The sequence below is a fragment of the Megalops cyprinoides genome, chromosome 7 (genome assembly GCF_013368585.1).
Source record: "Megalops cyprinoides isolate fMegCyp1 chromosome 7, fMegCyp1.pri, whole genome shotgun sequence".
Taxonomy (NCBI): Eukaryota; Metazoa; Chordata; class Actinopteri; order Elopiformes; family Megalopidae; genus Megalops; species Megalops cyprinoides.
In genome coordinates, this window is record NC_050589.1 from 35,485,264 (window position 1) to 35,510,645 (window position 25,382).

Here is a 25,382-nt window from a genome sequence, read left to right on the forward strand (position 1 = left end):
CATGGATATGTATCAAACGCAAAAAGGAGCCCATATGAAACAAACTGGGACACTCTCGCCTACAATTAAGCGTGACATCGTAACGATTTATCATTTTCATCTTTCTGACACACAAAATAAGTCTACTCTTCAGGGCTGAGGGAGCATTATTGCTTGTAATTCCCACTGTAAGCTTACCCAAGCCCCACACACAACTCTGGGTCAAACCTTAACTTGAGCCCTAGCAAAACTTTATAGTAAGCAAGTGGCATGAAAAATTCCTTTTGAAAAAGAGGGAGCCAGTATTTTCTTAAACCAACTGCTTTACATAAGTTACAACACAGATGAGATGCAGTATGCTTGTCATTCCATTTGTTCCTGCCCAAAAGCTTGATGTAGTCACACCTTTATTTTAGCTCAACATGAGGGCTTAAGAGTTGCAGAAGTCTAGTGCACCGCCTTGTGGGCAAAATGTGAACTGCATCCATACAAGTAAGCACAGTGGGTAACTGCTGTTGGCAAAATTGGTATTCCTTAAGACTTGGCACAAATTGCCGTATCCACAAATGCGTATTGCATATTGAGATATTATTTTCAAAAAATAAACTTACTTAAGATAATATTTGTGACAGTTAATCATCAACAAAAAGGTTACAGAATAGCAGGCAATGCCTATATCATAACTGAAATTACAATGAGACTGATTACTTACTTTTCAGCCTTTTTGGGCTGATATTTGATTTCAAAAGCTCAATAGCAGTGAAGATTCTAAACCAACTAAAGTGTGGGATGGACCAGTTGTGGAATTGTTTCTCTTATGTATGTGTATGTACATTTTTGGAAGGATACAACATTCTATTTTGTAAATTACTTCTTTTGTAATGGTACAGTTATTATAGTGCAAAGGCAAAAGAAATAAGTCAGAAATAAAAGCCTTGTTTTTAATTTAATACAAGTACTGGAATATGTTCATGATGTAAATTAGAACAGATCTGATATTTGGTATTTCAAAACATCATCAAAAGTAGAATTTTAAAACTTTGGTTCTCTTTAACTGAACAAGGCCTGGGCAGCATTACATTTACAGATTGAAGTGTGTTAAATACATTGCTCTTAGTTCATAACAAATACAGATACATGTTACTATTAAAATGACTACAATTACAATATATTAAACTACAATTAAAATATTTACACCACATTTTGTTGGTTTCACTTCCATGATCATAGTATTAATGAAACAATATGCAGAAACAAAGTCGATTCATAAAACAAACAACACAATCCCAACATGGCAATGCTCTCTCTACAGGATGCTACAACAATAAACCCATAACATTTGTTCATTGAAAATAGTTTGTTTACAATACATGACACCATATGGACAAAACATACCCATTAAAAACAAAACATCTAATACACGTCAGTTTTATGCATGGGCACAAAAGAATTCTCACCATTTAAAAAGAAACATCTGCTTGTTCTTGCTGATACCAAAAGATATGTGCCTGAGGGGGATCCTACACATTAATTCTGTATGGTGATTATTAATAGTTATTCACAAAACAAGGCCACTTTACTTAGAATTATTTAAAAAAATAAGTTGCATTTTACCAAGGCACTGTTTTCCCTAGGCTGACTTTTTCCTTGGTCAAATGAAATTGACAATGTTGTAGTTGAAATGCCACAAATTGTATATAACCTACAGTAACCTGGTATACAGGTTTCATTAGTATGTGTGCTTCTTTATGATATGGACTCATACTCTGTGGTGTCCATCAAGAGGTGGCTTCTCAAAGAGCGTAGTCTCTAACTGTACGCTGCAACAATCTCAGCACAAAGGGCTCTAACTTCAATTTTGCTGGCGATGTGGACTTTCTTTCAAGAAAGTGGAGCATCAAATAGTTGCAGATTGCATAATAACAAGCCTCGGTGATGCCTGGAGCAGTAAACTAGCAGCTGTGGCCCAAGCTAACTGTAATAAAAAGCTGGTTTAAACACTTGTTTTAACACTTCTTCAAATTCCCCACTCAAATGTAAGGGTAAAACGTTCAATTAAATCTGGCCTTGTGTGTTGCAGCTACATACAACTAGTAAAATGAAGCAAAGGGGAAAACGTTCATAGCTGATCCTACTAGCTGTAGTGCAAGGGCTCCCCAGTATGTTTAGCCATACAGCCTAGACAGCCTCCACTTCCTGCCTAGAGATGCTGTACTGTCATTTCCAAGTACAACCACACAGGGCAGTGTAGAGCAGCACATAATGGATCATTAGATGAGCTAATGATGCCTGTGTTCAGTAATGAACAATTGAAGTACTCTAAAAATAACAGAAACATCATATAATGTGAAAAATGTCCAGGGGCAGCATTGTAGGTATGACCACCATGTTTTAGTGCAACAAGCTCTGTAATCCAGGAACCAAATAATACCATTTTAGTCAGGTATTGCAGAGCATTTTAAATTGTTTTATACTTGTCACAGCAATGAAGAGGTAAGTGTTTTCATATTCAATTTTTTAAGTAAAACACTTAAAAGAATTCTTTAAAAATGTGTTTTAAAAAAATCCATTGGAATCCTAAAACTCAGGTGTCTTCATTTAATTCCTAATTAATCAGATTTCACTTTGCCTGAGGGAATGTTTAGGAGAGACATACCGTGAGTGGCTACTGCCGAAACAGTACTTAATCACAGGCGAGACATAAACTTCACATCACACCTTTGTGCGGTTCACAGTGGGTACTTTCAGTCGTGTCTATACATGTATATCTGTACATACTCACAACTAAACCCGGTTAAAAAAATACAGTTGCATGAACAGTCATATTTGCACTAAAATGTGTATTAGAATCGAATTAAAATGTGACTGTGTAGAAGGCATACATGCCTTTGCCACTGTAGAGTCTGAATCAGGCTATCTCAGACCCACTAGTGTTACTGGTCTACCTGTCTAACTGGCCTTTAACCAGGCACACTGTGGGCAATTGGAAAGCTGCATAAGTATGCTGTTGATGTTGCCATGAAAAAAATATTTCATATAGCATTATATCCACAATGTCTTGCATAGTTTACATTTAATTTCATCTCATCCATTTACAAAACTAGAAATTCACCAGAGCGATTCAGGTTAAGTACCATGTTCAAGGCTGTTATTGCTGACGACATCAAACAACCAGAGATAGGCAGAATTAACACACAGTCTACTTGAAATGTTAGTCTTGAATTGCAGATGTAGTCCAGGTCTGTCAGTTCAATCTGGGTGGATTCCACAACTCCGCGTGGAATGAAATCATGTGAATGCAATGGAAAGGCAATCATGCTGTATGGCGTCACCTAGCTCACGCCCAGCTCATGCTAGTGTGGTTCCAGCTCTACAGTGGAAAAGGAGTGTAATGAGCCAGCCTGGTTCCAGCTTTACAGTGGAAAAGGAGTGTCCCTTTACACCTACAGTAAGGCACAAGGAGAGAGACTGTCCTGGGCTGGTGACAAAGGGTCCTCAGGGTTCTGTACTCAAGCAGAGGACCTCCATCAGTCCTTTCAGCTGTGGTATCTCACCCTTTTTCTCTCTTTCTTTCTCCATTTCTCTCCTCTGCTGTCTTCATCTCCATTCTATCGTTCCACACTTACACCACTGTCCATGTCATTCAGCAGGACTGTGTCTGAGCGTCTCCTCAGACCCAGGCACATCTGCAAGAGACCAAAAGAGAGTGAGAGACAGTTAAAGTCTAAACAACAATATCAGGAGATATGATCTTATTTTATAGTACCTTCACTCAAGTCTCAGTATCACTTACAGTGGAACAGATCCCCTCACCTGCTTCACTGCATATTCAAAATAAGGCACAGAGGCTCCTGCTATGAGCAAATAAAAACCCAGGGAAAGTGTTCAGTTGGCCAGACTTCTAATTTATAAATCAGCCTTGATAAGGCCTGCTGACTGGGTGTGCATTCGGTATGTCTAACTAAAACACTTTCCCTTTTTCAGTTTCAAATGAACTGATTATAACACCCTGAACAATGCCATTTGATTGTTAGCCAGCATTCACAATGTATCTGATTTTGGCATCAGATCAACTGTAATGGTACCATCATCAGAGAATCAGCACAGAGCATGCATAGTACTGCATAGTTTCATTGGGAAAAACACAGACACTGTCTCTTTAAGGCTGCCCATCCCATATGTGTATCACAGCAAGGAAATGCTCTCTGCTCGGCTTAAGTCCACCTCTGAATATTGTAATTCCCCCTTCCCCATTATATATGATCTTTGATAAAAGTACACATTCCAATTCATACATAACACAGAGGCTGTATATCACTGGAGAGACCATACACTGTGTTCCTTCCTGATCCAGCAAAAGAGTTCCGTCACTGTTAAAATGATTAAATTAAGGAGTTCTGGAAAACTAGATTCAGAAGACAGGAAGAAAAACAGTGTTAAAAGAGAATCCACCATCGTGGTTACTGCTGATATAGTATCTTTGCTTTTATCATGCATCCCAGAGCTCTCTTTCCATTAGCCTTACTACTGCAGTGCTCTCTCAAAAATCTCTCACTGTATTTATGAGCCCATTTCCATCCATTTGCAACAAAGATGTGGTCAGAAGGTGAGATCAACCAGTTTCCTCATGGGTAATTTGTTTATAATAGGGATGGGAGGATTTCAATATTGATGAAATATACCTTGCTTTTAACCTTGCAGACAAATGAAGTGATGCTGTTTAGATGAACATAGCAAGATCTGCTCTTGCACAGACTTAGGTCCTCTCACTCAAACTATTTAATGATAAAAGTTCAGTTAAATGTTTCCAAAGTGGTTCTTTTTTAAGGACATAAATGTTTAACACAAGTATCTTTTCATAAAAACAAAGGGGTAGTTCGGCAGATCTCTGCACTCTAATTTAGCAAGATCTTGCTGTGTTAATAACAGAATAAAAAGCAGGTTAGCCTGGCTGGAATACCAATGGAAATCCTCCACATTCATGTATTTCATTTTCTCTGTTAAAATCAAACTAAATTAAAAAATAATTTTATAAATCCTTTCAATAACACAGGCATTTCCAAATCAGCCAGTATTGGATGTGTATAAGAAATGAAGCACAGTGATTGGTGGTGATTATAATAAGTGAAGGCACAGTACGTGAAATTCTCACCTGCAGGGGGACTGGGGATGGGGGTGTGGGGGTGGGGGGTGGGGGGTCACCACAGAACCTTTGCTACTCAAGGGGCAGTTTGTTCTGTGGGGTCCTGTTGCAGAATTTCAAGGAAACTCCACAGCGTTTCATGGGGAAAAATGCGGAAATACTCCACCTGTGACAATGTTTAATCACACGGGGATAACGTATTCCTGAACAATTACAGGCAATGTACCTCTACACATTCCTTGACCTAAACCAACATCCTAGTGATCGGATTACAATGATGGATTTGCATACTGTGTGGATATCCTGTCCAACAGGCACAGGCAGCTTGCAAAACTAACAAAAGAGGAATGCAAATTCTAAGTGCATAGTAACACCTTCAGAACAGGAGGTTCAAAAAATGCTCATGATGAAGAGCCAGCGTACAATGCAAGGCTAAACTACATTAATGTACCGCTGGTGTCATGCTCACACAGACAGAACACCATCGACACATTGCTACCCTTTATCTTTGTCATTGTCTGTGCCTTGTTTCACTGCAAATCAAGTCACTATGAAGGTAAGAAGAAACAACAGCACTGCAAAAAAAAACCCTATCCATTTTTCAGCACACTGACTCCTTCAGTAGTTAGAGACAATAGTGCTGTACACTTTACCCGTTCTGATGTTATGGTTCTCCCACAGTTTGCAATATTTTCCTTGTATAAAGGTTCAAATGTTAGTGACTGCTAGCAGCGTGACCTGCATGTTAAGCACCACACACAATCCAAGCTTAGGGCAGCGGAAATGTAAAGCCGATGGACAAACAAAATTGGAGGAGAAGGAAGGCTGTGAAGTGAGAAATTAGTGAATTTATTGAGCTTGTAAATGGGGCTGAGTGTATCTCACTCAAAAAAAAAAAAAACACTCACACAGCTGTTGGAATGGTGACAGTGAATGGCTTATGCGCAGAAAGCTGCCTCAGTGCTTCTGGACCTCTGACCTCTCATTCCAGGCATGAACATCTCTAATTAGAGCACACACTGATGTGTGAAAGTGTACATCGTAAATGCTGTCAGATTACATAGTCCAAATGGCATTACCAGCAAGATGGCAATATTGGCAAAATATTAGGGTTAAACAGTAAATTAAATTACTTACAGTAAAGCACATACAGTAATTACATCACTGACAAGAATCTTAACAGAATGTTATGATAATTCAGCTGCATTTTAGATGAACCTTTTCATGAATGCAGACTCCCGTAAATAAAGAAAGTGAGATCAACAGCTCCCTCTATCTAGCGATAATCAAATGATGACACATTCAGTTAATATTTGTATCACTATAGGCTATAAATAGGGTGGACTAAAGAATAAAACATAGTGTTCTGTACAAATGATAGAAATGACAATTCAGATATGACATCATGATATATTAGACCAAAAATTATCTGGTTTACATATGACTACAGTGCTGGCCAAAAGTATTGGCACCCCTGCAATTCTGTCAGATAATGCTCAATTTCTCCCAGAAAATGATTGCAATTACAAATGTTTTGGTAGTAATATCTTCATTTATTTTGCTTGCAATGAAAAAACACAAAAGACAATGAAAAAAAAATTAAATCAATTATCATTTTACACAAAACTCCAAAAATGGACCGGACAAAAGTATTGGCACCCTCAGCCTAATACTTGGTAGCACAACCTTTGGACAAAATAACTGCGAACAACCGCTTCCGGTATCCATCAATGAGTTTCTTACAATGCTCTGCTGGAATTTTAGACCATTCTTCTTTGGCAAACTGCTCCAGCTCCCTGAGATTTGAAGGGTGCCTTCTCCAAACTGCCATTTTCAGATCTCTCCACAAGTGTTCTATGGGATTCAGGTCTGGACTCATTGCTGGCCACTTTAGAAGTCTCCAGTGCTTTCCCTCAAACCATTTTCTAGTGCTTTTTGAAGTGTGCTTTGGGTCATTGTCCTGCTGGAAGACCCATGACCTCTGAGGGAGACCCAGCTTTCTCACACTGGGCCCTACATTACGCTGCAAAATTTGTTGGTAGTCTTCAGACTTCATAATGCCATGCACACGGTCAAGCAGTCCAGTGCCAGAGGCAGCAAAACAACCCCAAAACATCAGGGAACCTCCGCCATGTTTGACTGTGGGGACCGTGTTCTTTTCTTTGAAGGCCTCGTTTTTTTTCCTGTAAACTCTATGTTGATGCCTTTTCCCAAAAAGCTCTACTTTTGTCTCATCTGACCAGAGAACATTCTTCCAAAATGTTTTTGGCTTTCTCAGGTAAGTTTTAGCAAACTCCAGCCTGGCTTTTTTATGTCTCTGGGTCAGAAGTGGAGTCTTCCTGGGTATCCTACCATAGAGTCCCTTTTCATTCAGACACCGACGAATAGTACGGGTTGACACTGTTGTACCCTCGGACTGCAGGACAGCTTGAACTTGTCTGGATGTTAGTCGAGGTTCTTTATCCACCATCCGCACAATCTTTTGTTGAAATCTCTCGTCAATTTTTCTTTTCCGTCCACATCTAGGGAGGTTAGCCACAGTGCCATGGGCTTTAAACCTATTGATGACACTGCGCACGGTAGACACAGGAACATTCAGGTCTTTGGAGATGGACTTGTAGCCTTGAGATTGCCCATGCTTCCTCACAATTTTGCTTCTCAAGTCCTCAGACAGTTCTTTGGTCTTCTTTCTTTTCTCCATACTCAATGTGGTACACACAAGGACACAGGACAGAGGTTGAGTCAACTTTAATCCATTTTAACTGGCTGCAAGTGTGATTTAGTGATTGCCACCACCTGTTATGTGTCACAGGTAAGTAACAGGTGCTGTTAATTACACAAATTAGAGAAGCATCACATGATTTTTCAAAGGGTGCCAATACTTTTGTCCGGCCCATTTTTGGAGTTTTGTGTAAATTGATACTTGATTTGACTTTTTTTTCTTTCTCTTTTGTGTTTTTTTATTGCAAGCAAAATAAATGAAGATATTACTACCAAAACATTTGTAATTGCAATCATTTTCTGGGAGAAATTGAGCATTATCTGACAGAATTGCAGGGGTGCCAATACTTTTGGCCAGCACTGTATATAACCATGTTTTTTATTCACAGTCCCCAGGACCAATGATGGAAATACTTGTTCAGCAGTACTGGAAGCCCTTATCTGCTTACATGAAAATACAATGCGAGTCCAGAAACTCTGCAGGCTTGGCTACATGGAGACCATTTAAAGTAGACTGTACTGCTACTACAATCAATTAGATCACAAAATTCACTGAAATAATTTAAGATAATTAAAACTCAAGTACAAAGGAAATTTTCATACAAAATATTCATAATGTGATATAGCACACAACATGACTTAAAAAAAAAAAACAAAACAAGAATGCATTCATTTATGTTCGGTCTCCATGTGATGACATCACAAGCACATTACATGAAACCACACTCCCTGGTTTATTACTACTGAGGACTGCGAGTTTGCGGCTGTCATTTTAAAGTAAGTGTGTTGACAATTCCACCCTTCAATATGTCACTGTTATGGCCCTGCCCTTCCATACTTATCAAAGAAGGTATCCAACATACACTTCTCTTTCTTTTTGTGAGAGGGCCACTGCTATATGTCCAGCACCAAAAGCAACTTATCACTCTATTCGGATTATATGATTTTTGAAAAATTAATAAAATGGATATTGATTACAATTTTTTTGGCGTTAATTTCATTAATTGCTCAGTCATGACTGACAGTGATACCCCTGAGTGGCTCGGGCTACTGAGTAACACTACCTCATCACCTCATTGGTCAGAAAGGTGATTAGATACAGGTGATGAGGGGATTTAATCTGTTGAACTTGGAAGACAGGTAAAAATCAAGAAAACAGAGGGAAACCAATATCCTCCCTTTATCAAAAGAACAACCAATGCCCTTGTCAACAGAGCATCACAATGCTGGAGGCTGAACTGTCACAACACTGTGGCTCATGAGCTCACAGCCAGGAATGCTTAACTGGACAAGACCATTAGCAAGCTCATTTTAAACTGCTACAGCATTCTAGGACTAATAAAATTATGCAATGCATAACAATGTCTTGTACTCTACGAAAATACTTATCAGCTGCTGTGAAAAGCTTCAAAAATTCTGACATTCTGAGCCATGTGTCTCCTCTCTGCCTGAGCACTGCAAGGAGAAATATCTGACAATCAGAAGTCTCGCTTTGTTGTAATGAATCATTGTAAAATTATAGTAAGTAAAAGTAAAATTATACATTACATACAATTACAAAAACATTAAACTACAGCTTAATATTCCAGAGGAGAAAAAGTTAAATATCATGCCGAGGTAAAAAATAAATATACAACCAGTTACCAAATTCTTAGCAGCAAACAATACAGTACAGTGTGACGAGTCTTGTCAAGGTGAAAACTATAGTAAATGTCTTGCATTGGAGAACCTGCTAATGGCAACCAGTCTTACCATTACCTGTGGCTGCACCTTTGCAGTTCTGTGTTCTGAACCATGTCAGCAAACCTATAAGGGGTTTTAAGGTTATTCTGAAATAACTGGAAGATCATTTTGTAAGGCCGAATTAGGGGGGATTTTCAGTGACGCTCGAATTCACCTTGTTTTTGGAAGGGAGGAATTTAAGCTCAAGCTCATTTTCAAGCTCTGCTCAGTGAATGGTTAGTGTTTCGCGTTGGGGTGAGTGTTAAAATTAAACGTAAAACTTAAGCTCTGTATTTGTGAAATGGTAGCTGATTCACACATGACTGACAGTTCATTGTAAAGCAGTGTGAAAAGGATGTGTTCACACAATATATTTAGATCCCATTAATGAAAGTCTGTTAATGACATTCATAAATGTTAAGTGAACGTCATTAACATTTATCATTGCTGCTCGTTATTAACTGTTTTGCAATGCCTGTGCCTAAATTAGACACTTCTCAGCCCTTGAGAATGACTTAAGTAATCATACATCAGTTAACATCATTGTTTTGTAGTGCCTGAGCAGAAGTAATTCTCAAGTGTAATGAGTAACATATCCTTTAGGACAGGCGCTGCCCAAAATGTCAATAATGTTTTATCAATGTGTTAAATACTAGTTAATGAAAGGTACATTAATACTATTCACCAAACATTTTTTAGATCAGTCAGGTGGAATGAGTTGTGAGGTTAATGGCAGAGATGTCACTAACTGACTGGATCCTGGAGATGTGAGTACATGCCTGATTTTCTATATTACACATACAAAGGGTCTGGTATCAAGAATCTTCTGATTTGCTTTCATTCACCAAACATAAATGTTCACAGTATAACATTTTAAAAAACACTTTGATCATTACACATACATCTTCCAGAAAATGCAAAATCATTATAGCACCACTGAAATCACGTGTTTAGCAGCTATTCTTTGTTAATAAACCTATTTTGCATCCGATTTGGTTTTGGAGGTGAATGCAAGGGCACATACTCGTGAGGCAATAACTAGCCCGATCCATCAACCATTAGTCCAAAACAGTCTCTACAATGGCCCAATCTTCTTCTCCATTTCTGAGAATTTACTAACTTTGAAAACCATGAAGCAAAGGATTGTGGGATTTCTACAAAGTGCTGTTTAAGACTCAAACTCGGGCTCCTCCTCTATAAAGACCATGGGGCTGTTCCTTACCCTGCCGCCGATGTCCAGACAGGAAACACCCAGGGCAATTAGGCACACCCAGGCCTGCAGACAGAGAAATAGTGTGTGGACGCACACACCACGAAAATGTACATTAAACACAAAACGCTCAGGTATAATGCAATGCACAGCACTTGTCATATACCGATTTTAATTCATTGGACACAAATAGCAACATGGGTTGCTCAGTCCTGCAATGATGTTAACCATTTGCAAGCTGACAACCTTTTCTATCTCTAAACCTGTGGCATCTTTTAAAAATTCACTTTATTTTACTGACAGAAAGGGCCAGTGCTGATTAGCATAAACCACATTTTGAACCTGAGGGCACTTCCAGTGACCTTTAAATCAAACTGGCACACTTTCCATCTTCTGCTTCACTTAAGAAAGCTTACCTACCAATACTGAACATAGCATTTACTGGTCATTTGTTCATTCCCTACAATAAATAGGCTTCCCACTGAAATTTGATTCATATTTTCCATGACTTTTCAATGGTATTTTATGCAAATTCACCAATTTTAATTTTTTTATTCCGTCAACATTGAAACTCCCATGAAACCGGCCACTTTGAAGATGGAATTGCTTGAAGGAAAGAGAGGACAGCTAAGGTTTTAATGATATGGGGAATGGTCTGTTATTTTTAAAGGAAAGTTGCATATTTGCCCACTTTCCATGTCTTTATGCAGTGACTGTCCAAGGTGAAAATGTTTTCAGGGACTTACAAGCACTGTAGGAAACAATTCATTAAGTCATTATGCTTGTTAGGCTACACATCTGCCTGTCTGACCCCAATTATTTACGAAACACTTTTTGAGAGACCTGTGTGGCATCTAGCGTGCGCCATGCTGGACGGGTGCTCACCAGGTAGCCCACGAAGCCCAGGTAAGCGAAGCAGAGAAAGGACGCCAGCACGTAGAGCCAGACGCTGCTCAGCGTGGTGACGTACACCACTACGAAGTACATGTTTATGGCGCACACCACCAGGATGAGCAGCCCCCCTCCAATCTTCCAGGCTCTGCAGGAAGGGGGAGAACAGACACATGGATACTGTTCCATCGCTACCTTAACACCTTTCCCACTCTTTTTCACACTTACAGTCCGTTAGCAAAGTCATTCATGATGGAGGACAAGCTGGTGAAGGTGAGGATGGGGATCAATGCAAACGGCAGCTGTGGACCAAAGGGAAAGAGAGACAGAGAGAGAGACATCTTTTACTTTCCAAACCTCAATTCTCTGTACTAATGAATACAGGGCAAAATTCTGCTCTGTCATTTGTCTTATCCAAATATTGCATGAGGCTGGAACTGAAAAACACACAAATAGTGCCCCAGCGGGGAAACAAACAACCTTTTAGTTGTGAACCCTGCTCCTTCACAGTAAGCTACACTATCAAACAAACATAAGAGCAAACACATCATTACCCTGCACTCACAAATTTAGGACCACTTTTACCAACACAGAGCGCTGCTAATCATTTATTTACCATCTGGCATCAAAGTTCAGTGGGTCGTTTGCCAGCAAGTACTGTGCAAGCATTTTACTTCTGGAAATGATCAGAAGTTGTAACCGCATCAGAGCACTGCTTAGAGAGAGGGGGAGGAGAGCCAAGGAGAACAAAATAAAGGGGGAGAGAGAGTGGGAAGAAGACAGAGGCTGAGAGAGAGAATGAAACAGAGAGGGGAAGAAGAGAGGAGGAGAAAAAGAAGGGCATAGGGGAAAAGAGGAGTAAGAGTGTAACAGACAGAATGACAGAGAAAGGAAGAGACAGAAAGAGAGAGTAAAAGACAGTTACAGCGAGAAAAATAAATCTTAGACCTCTGCTGTGAAGTCTCTCTTGTCCTTACAGAGGACAAACTGAATTTAGTCTGACCAGATGTAACAGTATACTGGAACAGTCTCTTTTTTGCTTATTCAAATCACATTGCAGCTCGCCGCTCCCCCCATCCTTCTCTCACCTGCATGCTCTGCAGAACATTGAGGAAGTCGTTCATGCCAGTCAGGTGCTGCGTGTCCTGGAAGATGGCCACCAGCAGGGTGGGGGTGATGGCGATGGAGCGGGTCAGGAGCACGCGGGCAAAGCGCGACCAGCGCAGATTTAGGAAGCCCTGGGGAAGGGGGGAAGGGGAAAAAACCATGAATAATTCATAAAGAAGAATCCAGGTCACACATTACATCATGCTGGCCTTGCACCTGCAGAGCTACATCTCAGTATTTGTAAGCACAGAGACGTGTAAAGTGTAGGTGGACAACAATGTAGTGTTGTAGTTAAGGATCAGGGCTTGTAACCTGAAAATTCCCAGTTCAGTTCCCAAGTGGGGCCCTGCCATTGTACCCTTTAGAAAGGATGATATGCCTCTGTAAATATCCAGCATAATATTTAGCAAATATCTAGCGGAAAAAATGGAAAAAATGCACGTTTTGTAAGTCGCTCTGGATAAGAGCATGTGCGATGCAAATATAATGTTATCAGTTGCTGGGGGTTTTCCTTACAGTTACACCCATGTAACAAGATGCAGTTATGTAATTCCTACATTGCATAAACACAAAGGCAAATTGCCTCTGTAAAATGAAAAATGCGCAAACAGTAAACTGTGTAGTCAGTCTCTGGCTAGACCAGCTGTGCGCAGTAGTGAGGAAATTTGACTAGAATGCAGCTGGTTAGAATCCCAGGTGGAATGCTGAGTTCAACCTGGATCCTAAACATTTCATTTAAGGAGTGCATAATGTGTAGTGTGTGTGGAGAACCTTCACCTGATCCCCAAAACTGTTTATTGTTTGTTAACTGTTTAAATGTACAGTTTATCTTTCAATGTTCAACCTTGTCAATAATTGAGCTCATTTCACAGCAAATACATCTAAGCAGTTAATAGTTTCATTGTTACTTGTTGGGTTGTAATTGTTTGTCCTTATCCAGCCATTGGTTAATGATCCTCTGCTGCCTAATCAGATTGTTACATACAGGTGTGAGATTGCACTGCCAGGAGAGCTGGTATGGTTGTGTGCTCAGACTGGTTCCTTGTTGTTTGTGGATTTTTAAAATTACTGTTTTTAAGCTTTGTTCCTTCTGTTTCATTTTTTGTGAGAAATGTCAGCCAGCTTCTCCACAGAGTGTGCTATATGCCTGTTTGCTTCAAAAAATGCACCTGATCAGCAAACCAATAACACACCTCCATGACGAACTGGCCTGAGTATGTGCCAGTCATTGTGGAGCTTTGTCCTGCCGCCAGAATCCCCACTGCCCAGATGTAGAGCGCCGCCGGGCCAAAGAAGCAGCCAAGCACCACCCCCTGTTATTGGGCGAGAGATGAGAGGGAACTGCTTAAATGTACTGCTGGGGTGACAAGCCATTTTGTGATATCAATGTATCATTGACTACCATCTGTAAAAGTACCGATATTTTTTAATAAACATGAAAGGTCAACATAAAGCTTGCAGTTTGGCTGTATCACACAACATGGAAAATATTAAACAGAACTTTTAATAAAAAGACATCAATAACTTTGGAGGGATATCTAGGCTCCAGAGTGGCTCAGTCAGTAAAGATAATTGTTCTGAGCACAGGCTGAGAGCTACAGCCCAAGAAACTGCCAGTTTGAGTCAGGGCAATGTCATTCACCAACAATGGCTGGAGTCCACAGCTGCAAAATATACTTGGCTCAAACAGCACACTTCCTGTATGCATTTTGATGTTTGAGAAAAAAAAAACTACTGAAGTCCTTGCAAACAAACAAGTCACACAGTAGACAGTCTGAAGGTGATTCAATTGAAGGCTTATTCTGTGCTCTTATGAACAAGTCTGTCAATGACAATGAAACAGAAATGAAAACTTAAAGTTAGAAAAGCTCACACTCAAGCTCAAGCTCAAGTTTCTTTTGTTCAGGAACAGGAAAGAGACAAGATGATGGTTGACAATCTGCCCTGACTCAATGACAACAATTTTCTTCATGACTGCTAAAAAAATATTTGTGCCAAACAAGCAACCTTCAGAAAGTGGCCTACACTGAACGGGCAGATCCTCCTGCATGCTGAGACACAGCTCTGGATTAAATGCTGATTTCACATCTCCTGTCATCAGAGAGATGACACTGCAGGGGCTCACCAGCAACACAATCCAAAGCCTCCTTTGTTTTTGTGTTTGTGCACATGGCCGCAATATCCTGTTCCACAAAAGCAGATACTGCTATATTTGTGACACGCTCACATGCTCTGTTAAACGGCACTTAAAAATACTTGTTCTGGCCTGGTTTCTGCAAAAGTTAAGGTTGCAGAATGATCAGCAAAAGCTGTAATTCAGTTTTGTGTCTTGTGTTTCAGAAAAGGAACAGGAGCCGCCATTTAAATGTAATTTCTGGGCTGGAAAATATTGGTAAGCAAACTTAATAAAAATTTAATATTACTCAATAATTTGATATTTTGTCCCAACTTATGGTAGTTATGCTAAAAACTTAATCATAAAACTGATCAAAGATACCATTATTAGAACATGCAAGCATTGGAGCTTTTCCAACTGCTTTGGTGTTTGCCATCATTGACAGCAACCCTGACCTAAGCACCCCTATTTCTGTTTTGCATGTCATTAAGGCAAAGCACAAAAAGTTATAACCAGGGGTTTGTGGTAAAAATGGAACACACAGCCAGGTCAGGTGTTAAGCAGATGGAGGCTCATGAATTTGAATCTTGGGTGGAAGCCACTTGGAGCAAAGTCAATTTGCAAACGGATTTAAAAACATGCAGATTTTGTTAACACTACAAGCTGCCCCGGATAAGGCCGTGTGACATGTGAATGATTTTATGCACCGAATAATATCATCTTCAATCTTTAACAGGAAAAAAAAGCACACTCACCCCTTTGTAGATGTCCACCTGCAGTGTGTCATTGTTCAGAGGGAAGAGGTCTGTGTGTGGGCTTCCTGTTGCATTACAGACTTCATTCTGAGACATAGCATAGTGACAAGGGAGAAGGGAGGAGAAGAAGTTTGGGGGGGGGGGGGGAAGAGAGAAGGGGGAAGAGGAAGCGGAGGGAGTCACTGTCACACCCAAATTCAAACAGACCATTTAAGAGACAGATTAAGTCCACTTAACATGCAAATGCAATGATGAAATGGACAGAAGGAAGAGCTCCAGTGATTCGCCTGATTCTCCCCAGTGAGTATGCTCACCACATCGAAGTTTGTCTTTCCATAGAAGGCCTCAGCGAAGATGGCCACCACAAAGACGTTGATGAGGAAAGAGACAAACAGAGCGATGGACGACTCGATGAAGAAGTACTTGTTGGCTTCCTTCACCTCCTTCTTGTTGGTGCGATCGATCTCCCGAGACTAACAGATCGAGAGTGATGTAGATTGAGAATGACATCCCTTAAGATGCCTGCATTACCTGCACAAATGCCTTGTTCCGTCTGATCAGTAGAAGGGATAAACAAGCACAGATGGTGGAAGGGATCCACACAGAGAATACAACACACTTCAACAGCTGACTGCCATATTTGTCAAAAGGGTTAAACATTAAGAGATAACACATATCAGAAAATTCTCTTTTATCACTACTGTGCCGTTCCAGGAATCTTCTGGTCTTTGAACTCTTGAAATTACACATTCACAACCCACACTCCAGTACCTTGACGAGCGCGGAGTGCAGGTAGATGTTGTGTGGCATAATGACTGCGCCCACGATGCCCACAGCCTGCTCCAGCTGCACCGGGCCGCAGTCCTGACAGTAGGGCACAAACATGCCCTGCAGCAGCTTCCCCTGGTCTGGCTTCACCCTCACATACTGCAAAACACACAGACCAGGACCCAATCAGAGGACATGTCCCTGCAGCACAGCCTATCAGGCACAGGATACACCTGCACGGTGCTGCTAATCAGATAAAGGACACAGCATAGAAGCAGTGACTCTGCAGTGACCTAGCAAAATGTAAAAATGTTGCTTATGTCCACAGCTCGACATGACTAATGTATGAAAGAACTTTTAAGAAAACTGAGAGGGTCGTGCTGACGTCTATCTAATAACCAACAGCCAATCAGACAGAAGACATGCCTCTCTGCCACAGCAAATCAGACAGAAGAAAGAAATACAGTGCTAGGGAGGACACAGGTAAGGGGTGTGCTCTGTCTCAAGAAAGGGTTACAGTGCCTACATCAAGCACAGAAGCCCAGCCCAAGGGAATTACCTCATATCCAAAGGTGATGGCCATGACAGTGATGAGAAACCCAAAAAAGGCTTCAAGTTTCCTCAGACCTAGGACCAGAGAAGAAAAGACAATGTAATTAATTTCAGAGCTGTGACAGTCACTACAATCTAGAGTAAACCAACAGACAGAATGAAATCTCTACAATCTAGAGTTAACCAACAGACAGAATCAATCAATCTTCCTGTCTGAGAAGGTGAAGGAATGGGGAGCTCTTTGTAGTAATTATTTACATGAGAATTTTAGAATTTTTTTTCTATGTTATATGAAGCATGGGGAAAATGCAAAGTTCAGTTATTCAGATTTCCAATCTCAGGAACTCAGGAATATTCAAATATCCAACCAATTGAAATACCCTACAGTCAAATTATTGAGTTACTGATGCGACTGCACTCTGCAGCAGGTCCTCTCAGAGAGGCGCGGCGGAGCGACACATACCGTACTTGTCCAGGAAGAGGAAAGCAAAGGTGTCCACGATGGTGATGAGAACGCCTCCCCATAGCGGGATACTGCAGAGATGCAAAAAAATGCTTGTTTTAACGAACAAGGCTTTGCGAAAGGTGAAGCCAGCATGTGCTGACTTGTATGAGCCAATCAGAGGACTGCACTGTCCGCATCGCCAGTGATTGGCTCAGACCAGTGAGCCACCAGGAACACGGCTTGGGGTTGATGAGGTTTTCGCTCTCACATTACCGGCCACAGTGTGAGGCGTGTGGGTGTACCTGCCGACGGAGAGCAGGTTAAATGCAATGGCACAGCCAATGACTTCCTGCATGTCAGAGCCGATGATGGCCAGCTCCACCATTAACCACAGGATAATACGCGGCACCTGGGAAACAAGGGGGTGGGGGGGGGTCAGGGCATATAACAAAAAAACATGAGCACAAAACACGTGTCTCTTTTATGTAAATTTTGCAGTCCCCAAAAACAATCACACCAGTAAGGAGTGTTTCGTAAAGGGTGACCAACAGACACTGGACTCACCGTGGGGTACTGGCGGTTGCAGACCTCAGCCAGGTGCATGCCAGTCACCACCCCCAGGCGGGCTGCCAACCTCTGAAGCAGGAGCCCGATGATGGTGGCCCCCAAAAGAACCCACAATAGCTGGAGACAAGAAGCTACGCATTATTCTATTATTCCCTTATGCTCTGTATGTGTGTATGCGTCTCTTTATTTGCTTATTTATTTGGCAGACACACTTACCTCGAGCAACACAGTGTACATAAAAACAAAGCCAAAATATTATTTGTTTGCTTTGCAGATGGCCTCATCCAGGGAAACTTAGCTTGTATTTTAAATATTTATAAATGTGGTTATGTACTAAAACAATTCAGATTAACTGTCTTGCTCAAGGGTACAATTGTCTTGATCAGGATTTAACCCTGCAACATTCTGGTAGCAGGTCATGGTCCCCAATCATTACACAGCGCTGCTGCAAGTAGACGTATGTACAACTCAACAAGAGAGCAGTGGGTGTGTCCCAACTGGGATTCAAACCTATCACTTCCTATTCACAAAATCAGTTCCCTAACCACCACTTCAGACTGGTTCTCACTGACCAGTCAACAACTGCAAAGATGTTCAGACAGTTGATTGTCTTGATTACAAAGACTGTTTGATTTGGCACCTTGAATTCCGCTTTGGCGCCGGACTGCAGGTCTGATTCAATGTTCCCTGGATCAAGGTAGGCGATGCTCATTAGGAAACCAGGTCCCGTGAAGGCCCAGAGCTTTCTGAAACTGAAACATGCCTGAAGGCAGGAGCGAGGGTGACAAAGAATATAAACCACACAGACTTTGCACTGTCAATCAATGAATCAAATTTGTTCTTTCACACTCTTATGCAAACAACTTTTTTGCAACTCTTTTGCAAACAACACAGACAAGTGACCGTGAGACAGTATGCACCACTCCAATGCTGCAAATTACCAAAGATGGCAGGGAAGGGAACAATACAAGACAGCATACAGCAAGGACAAACACCTCACACAACAATGCAATTGTCATACTTTGTACATTCTGTAAATTCTACAAAAAAGGGGAAAAACATAACGAGAAATACCGTGTATATTAAAAGAAAAGTGAATCATTTTAATTATACATTTTCTTTCAACTGAATGACTCCAGGCTTCAGGATAATAAATTCGAAACTCCCCAAAGGATTTGTGCCCAGTACCTGACTGGTATCGTCTGGAATGGGGACCTTCTCTTCAAAGTAAGTGGAGAAATGCTCGTTCTGGAGTTCCGAGCTGGGCGAGGCGCAGTCAGGGCTGTCCTGCGAGTGGGTGGTCCAGAGAGCTCCGTTCCCATGAGTGGGGCTCCCTGCAACAGGAGACAGGGAGCAGACAAAAGCAGAAGGAAATCTTCACCATTGAGTTTGCCTTAATTAGCAGGGATCAAGAGGATCACGCCAGTCCCCGGGATTTTTCCCCCACACATGGGCCATGCAGGAAAAACGGGATCTCCGGAAACACAGTTTCCTATGCTACAGTGACTGACACTCTGAACAACAGTACAGCGCATAGCAAATTCCAGACTGCAGATAACAGATTGCTTTCAGAATTTACAGTCTTCATTGCTCAATCATCTTTTTGCAAACGTCAACAAGGAAGCCTTACATCCACTTTTATATTCTTTATATTCTCATAATAAAGTCAACAGGAAGGAATTCTGTGGCAATTAAAATGGCATCTGTCCAGGAACACTGTAACTCATAAAACTGATTGAACTGGTTGAACTCTTACAATTCACTTTACAGTTGTAAAATTACAGGCTTGAAATTGTGCAGTTCCAAAAACACATATTTGCACTTCCCAAATGCCAAGAAAAGCACTCTGTTTATGTCACAATGTTTCGTAATTAGTTATATATTAGCCTATACATTTCTATACACTCCCAGTAAAATGTTTTATGAAGGCATTAATTTTTAGGAGAAAACCATTTGGTGTAACACAGACTGAGTTTCTGGCCCCTAGACTCAGAGTCCAGAATTTCACATATAAAGTCATTGTGTCACAGATACTGACTATTCAGTGGATAAAAACAGGTCTGAGGAGTGACTGGCAGGCTAACCCAGCTATTTATGGTACAAACAGGATAGTGGTGGGGAGAGGTCCACCCTTGCATTGAGGAGCTCTAAATAAACTCAAACTATGCCTTTAGAGGCATTTGGAGCGCTCAATGTACATGATGTGTGTGTATGTATTAGTTTGTAATACATGTAAGTAACACATTTATTACTTGCGTTAGTTGTGTTACTTGCTGTTTACGTTTAGTATTGCAATGTGTTTTGTGATCTAGTGAATGTGATGTGTGGCAGTGTGTACACTTGGCTTCCCTTAGTTTCTAGGCTGTCTACTGAGGTTGCACAACATAACTTGCGGTAAGGCTTGAATAGTGTTATGCTCACATTCACTGGTCTGGGAGTGTTGTTAGCCTGGTCTGACACTGTTGCTCATTCAGGCTGAATGGATACACTTCTGCTCTCTTGTGCTGGAAGCGGCTCTGGAATAAGAGCACCTGCTAAATGAATGCAATGTAATGTAATGTAATGTAGTGTAGGTGTGTGTGGCAGGGATGAAAGCAGGGCATGGCAGTTGCTCATCCGGCATCATGCAGGGGATGTGCTGTTAGCAGGCAGTCAGACCATGGCAGGTCCCTGCATCTGTTACCTTCTGAGAGCTCTGCTTCCTGCTCTGTGGGCATAATGCTGGGAGGCAGGGGGACGATGCTGGTATCCTCCGGGGCAGACACCCTGCCTGGAGGGACAGCAGAGAACACAGAGCTCTGTATTTCACAACATCCGGACACAACAGGACGACAAAGGCAAACAGAGAAACCCGCCCATTGCTGCAACCTCAATGTTCCTGTATTCTTGCACAAAGCTGCCCCCCACTGAGAGTGCTGCCCTGACTACAAGGAAAACACACCAGACAAAGGAACCTAAAACCAGTCTGATTTGATACCATCACAAAACAGAGATTAGAATATGCCAGAGAATAGCTGACAAAGAGAAAGAGAGAGAGCCACGAACAAGTTACTCTGAAAACATAGGAGTCTCAGCATACCAGTGGCTGCTTACTTCCCGTAACTCTCAGAAAAGCGGGGCTTGTTGCAAAAGTAATACATAACATAGAAAGAGCTGTGATCATACACTATATGGACAAAAGTATTTGGCCACACCTGTTTTTCAGGGTTTGGGCTAGGCCCCTTATCTCCAGTGAAGGGCAATCTTAATGCTTCAGCATACCAAGACATTGGTATGCTGAAGTTTGGCAAAACAGTTTGGGGAAGGCCCTTTTCTATTCCAATGTGACTGCGCCCCAGTGCACAAAGCAAGGACTATAAAGACATGGTTTGATGAGTTCGGTGTGGAAGAACTTGACTGGCCCGCACAGAGCCCTGACCTCAACCCCATCGAGCACCTTTGGGCTGAACTGGAACGGAGATTGCGAGCCAGGCCTTCTCATCCAACATCAGTGCCTGATCTCATAAATGCTCTACAGAATGAATGGGCACAAATTCCCACAGAAACACTCCAAAATCTTGTGGAAAGCCTTCCAAGAAGAGTGGAAGCTGTTATAGCTGCAAAAGGGGAACCAATTCCATATTAAAGTATATGTATTTGAATACAATGTCATTACAATGGTCAGGTGTCCGAATACTTTTGTCCATATAGTGTATTATGTGTTAGCTAGGTTTAGAGTAGCCACGGACAGTACAGATAACTAATGGGAAAATGAACAGGTGAGCCTTGCAAAGACAGTTGCATTTTCCCAAATGCACAATATGTTTCTTTCCATTTCCATATGCTCTTCATTCAACAGTTGTTTAGTCTACATAACCTCACAAATTAACTGACATTATGGGACACAAAATGGATAGTGACTATGAGAATCATTTTTATTCCACAAGTAAGCTCACATCAGCTTTTCTGCGTACAACAAAATCTGAAATGGGTCAGACCACTTAACTGTTTGATGAGGGCATTAATTTCCACACTACCTGCTGGAAGTCTCTCTCTTTCATCCACTCTCGCCCTTTCTCACACACAAAAATACTACAGACAATGCTAATCTTAGATAATTAGCAGACATTTGAAAAATACACAAGCATTGGGTTTACATAACACTGCTGTCAAAACACTCTTTTCCATCTTGCCACCCACTGACTAGATGAAAGCAATGACACAGCAATGGCACTTACTGTTCAGCCTCTAGCTGTGGTCAGCCAAATAGTGTAATACACTTCCACAAGCTGGTGATACTGGGTATATAAGAACTGTGAAACAATTCCAACAGACAGAGAAAAGCACACTGGCTCTCAGATCTCAATAAGTTAGCGATCAGTCCAAAGCTCATCTTAATCCTAACTGCAGTGACCGTAAACCAAGCAATGCTTCACCTTAGGGTCACTTCATGTGAATCGGGACTGACTTTGGCTTGACCCCCTCAGATTTAGTCATTTTTGCCTCTGGTGTGGTGTTGAAAGACACATTCACTTAATCATGTATAATGATTTTTTTCCAAATTCAAAAATATGATAATGAGCACAGCAAGCAAATTTCAGAGTCCTCTTGAGACTTCTTGGTTTACAGATATCGCCCATGCTATTATGAGGTGTGGGTAATACAGAATCATATGATCATACAGAATATGACTGCCACTGCATTGTGCAGTTACTCTTATTGGATCCCCAAGAACTTTCAGAGCAGTCTGTGACAATGACCTCAAATCAGTTTGACTATTTTATGAACAGTAACGATTGAGCAAAACGAACAGTAACGACTGAGAAAAACCTCAACATTAGTTGCTAAAATGTAGGCCAGAGCTAGGTTTTTAACCTTTTGGGGCTAAGGCACATCAAAGGTCAAACCAGAACGTCAAGGCACTCCAACTTAAAGTTGGTTATCAATTATGAAGAATGTCACACACATTATGATTATGCTATAATTTCATTAGCGAGATTTGACCCATATCGCGCTACAGCTGTCAAATAATTATCAAACAGATAGTTAAATCAGACAGGCAATCGTATAATTTATTAAAAATGCACTGAAGTGCATCGAAGCAAGAACTTGTCCGACATAGTGCGGCATCATGGACAGCAACATACTAAAATAAAATAAATAAAATAAAACAAAACATTACTCCATTAACCCTTTCGCACAGACGGTCACGCCGGTGTGATTTGCGGTTTAGTGCGTATGCTAAAACCGGTGCGATTAGAACACTAGATTGGAAAAATTCTAGCTAATTTTAGCTTTGAGGAAACAGCGATTTAACGTTAAAATATAGTTAATGCTAACTGAAAACTATGAGAAGCTTAATAACGCTAATGAAAACAAAACGAACCATGTAACGTAACACATGTACTAGCCTACATAGCATAAAAATAAGTTGCGTACGAAAGGGTCAATGGCAATAAAAAAAAAAACATAAATAAAACATCAGCTTTTTCACAGAGTATAAGTGCGCGCGCGCACACACACACACACCTATATAAAAACGCATCGGATTCCTCAAAATTCCACGGCACACCGGTTGAGAACCACTGATGTAGGCTATTACGAAACATCTGTAACCTGTAACCTGTAGCCTGTTTTAAAAAGGGCTAGGCCTACATGGCATCAAATGTAGCCTATAGGCTACCAGGTAACATTTTATTTTCTCCTTTTTTCATTGCGGCAAAGTCCTCTGCTGCCGAGTCAGTTGGTCCACCTGGATAGAGCTCACTTTACCACCAATGTGTTCTGGAAAAACTCAAGCCAACAGTTCTTCTTGATCTTCTTTTTTCCTGTTACTACAGCAGACAATCTCCTATTCTAAATCTAAGTTATCTGTACTTCACTTGTAGCAAGTAAATTGCCACACGCTGGACATTTGTGTCACCACAAAGGGGATTCTGGCATCCAAGCAGAACGGTATACAGGCTATGTCTTGGCCACACCTCACGGCAAAATGCATCTGATGGTATTAGTGGAAATTCAAGAAAACTACAGCAAACGCAAGACACCCTAAGAGCATTTCATGTCATACTATATTCCGTCCTATTTCTTGGTAGGATGTTTCTCACTTTACCTTAGCAAATCAGCTAATTAAGGGTCGACTCGGTCAAAAGTTCGGCGGAAAAACGGCTGGGTAAATTAATGACGAACTTATCAATTTTGATAACAATTGAGGTACACTGTTAAAGCAGACTGACACAGATGATCAAGGAGTAGAATATTGTCTTGACGTTACTCAAATGTCAAGGTGGCAAACCCGACTGCACTTGTCGCATGTGGTAGCTATAGCTAGCTGGTAGCTTTCTAGCTCGCTTTAATCTAACATTTTCAGACTCATTACTTCCTCAAACACTGTCGAAGAAAATAAAAATGAACACCCTCTTACCTAGCTATGCGTTCTGTGCATGAATAGACGATGTTTCATTTCAAATGGCGTTAACTTAGCTAGCTTGGAGATGCTAACCTCGTCACAGTACTTTAGGGTATAACCGGTTTACTAGCTTGCTACAGTAGGAACCTACAACAGCACATGCTCACGCTCATCTTTTCATAAAGTACCGCCTCCACTCCCTAAGTATTGGCTAATAATCCTGATATTCGTGCGTCTATTGGTTATTTTTCACCATCAATCAAAAATGAAGCAGGAAAATCTATTAAACATTTTTTAAAACGAGCGTATGCGCCAGCTATTAACTTCCGTTTGACAAGTTCCCAGTGCGGAGATCTGTAATTATGAAGAGCTTGAAAGCATGATCGCTCGTTCCTGCTTGATGTGAAATATTTGCCACACGATATCCAAGTGTTGGTTTGACGGATCTCAAGAGCAGGTGTTGGTCAAATACCACTACTGGTCAAAATAGCCCACTCTTTCCTCTTTTGGCACGCTAAACCTGCTTTAAGAGCTGGAATGAGAAGCATCTCATGTAGGCTAGGCTAAGCATCTATGTAAGCAGGGGGTTCCAATAGGCAAATCATCATCATCATCACCATTATTATTATTATTATTATTATTATTATTGTTATTATTACTACTACTACTACTAGTAGTAGTAGTAATAGTACTACTACTACTACTAGCAGTAGTAGTAACTACTACTACTACTACTAGTAGTAGTAGTAGTAGTAGTGTAACAGTTCATGCAGCAATAATTGTGATAATGTCTACAATAATCATAGTAATAAGGAGAATTTCGTACGATCATTATTATTTCCAGTTTCACAACTAGCCAAAAGTAAATGGATTCAAGTAAAGTGGACGTATGGTTTTTATACAAAGCTAGCATGTTCAGAACAGTTTGAAAACAGCCAATTTATTCAAAATAAAACCGTAAAAGAGACTTGAAATGCCGCTAATTATTTTGACCCAAAGCACATAGCAATCGTGTAGC

The 25,382-nt window shown here is 40.9% G+C and overlaps 1 protein-coding gene across 1 annotated transcript; it reads right to left on the bottom strand.

Moving 5' to 3' along the window:
* Positions 1 to 1,049: 1,049 nt before the first annotated feature.
* Positions 1,050 to 24,490, bottom strand: LOC118780268 (natural resistance-associated macrophage protein 2-like). The gene is made up of 17 exons (XM_036532678.1): positions 24,380 to 24,490; positions 20,660 to 20,746; positions 19,165 to 19,310; positions 18,617 to 18,739; positions 17,974 to 18,093; positions 17,712 to 17,818; positions 17,428 to 17,498; positions 16,972 to 17,039; positions 16,416 to 16,571; positions 15,959 to 16,117; positions 15,645 to 15,731; positions 13,967 to 14,086; positions 12,755 to 12,904; positions 11,895 to 11,968; positions 11,661 to 11,814; positions 10,788 to 10,841; positions 1,050 to 3,665 (listed from the first exon to the last, which is right to left on the bottom strand). Exons 2-17 carry the CDS (start codon positions 20,691 to 20,693, stop codon positions 3,588 to 3,590), a joined length of 1,701 nt encoding a protein of 566 aa, XP_036388571.1. The 5' UTR covers positions 20,694 to 20,746; positions 24,380 to 24,490; the 3' UTR covers positions 1,050 to 3,587.
* Between the last annotated feature and the right edge of the window lie 892 nt (positions 24,491 to 25,382).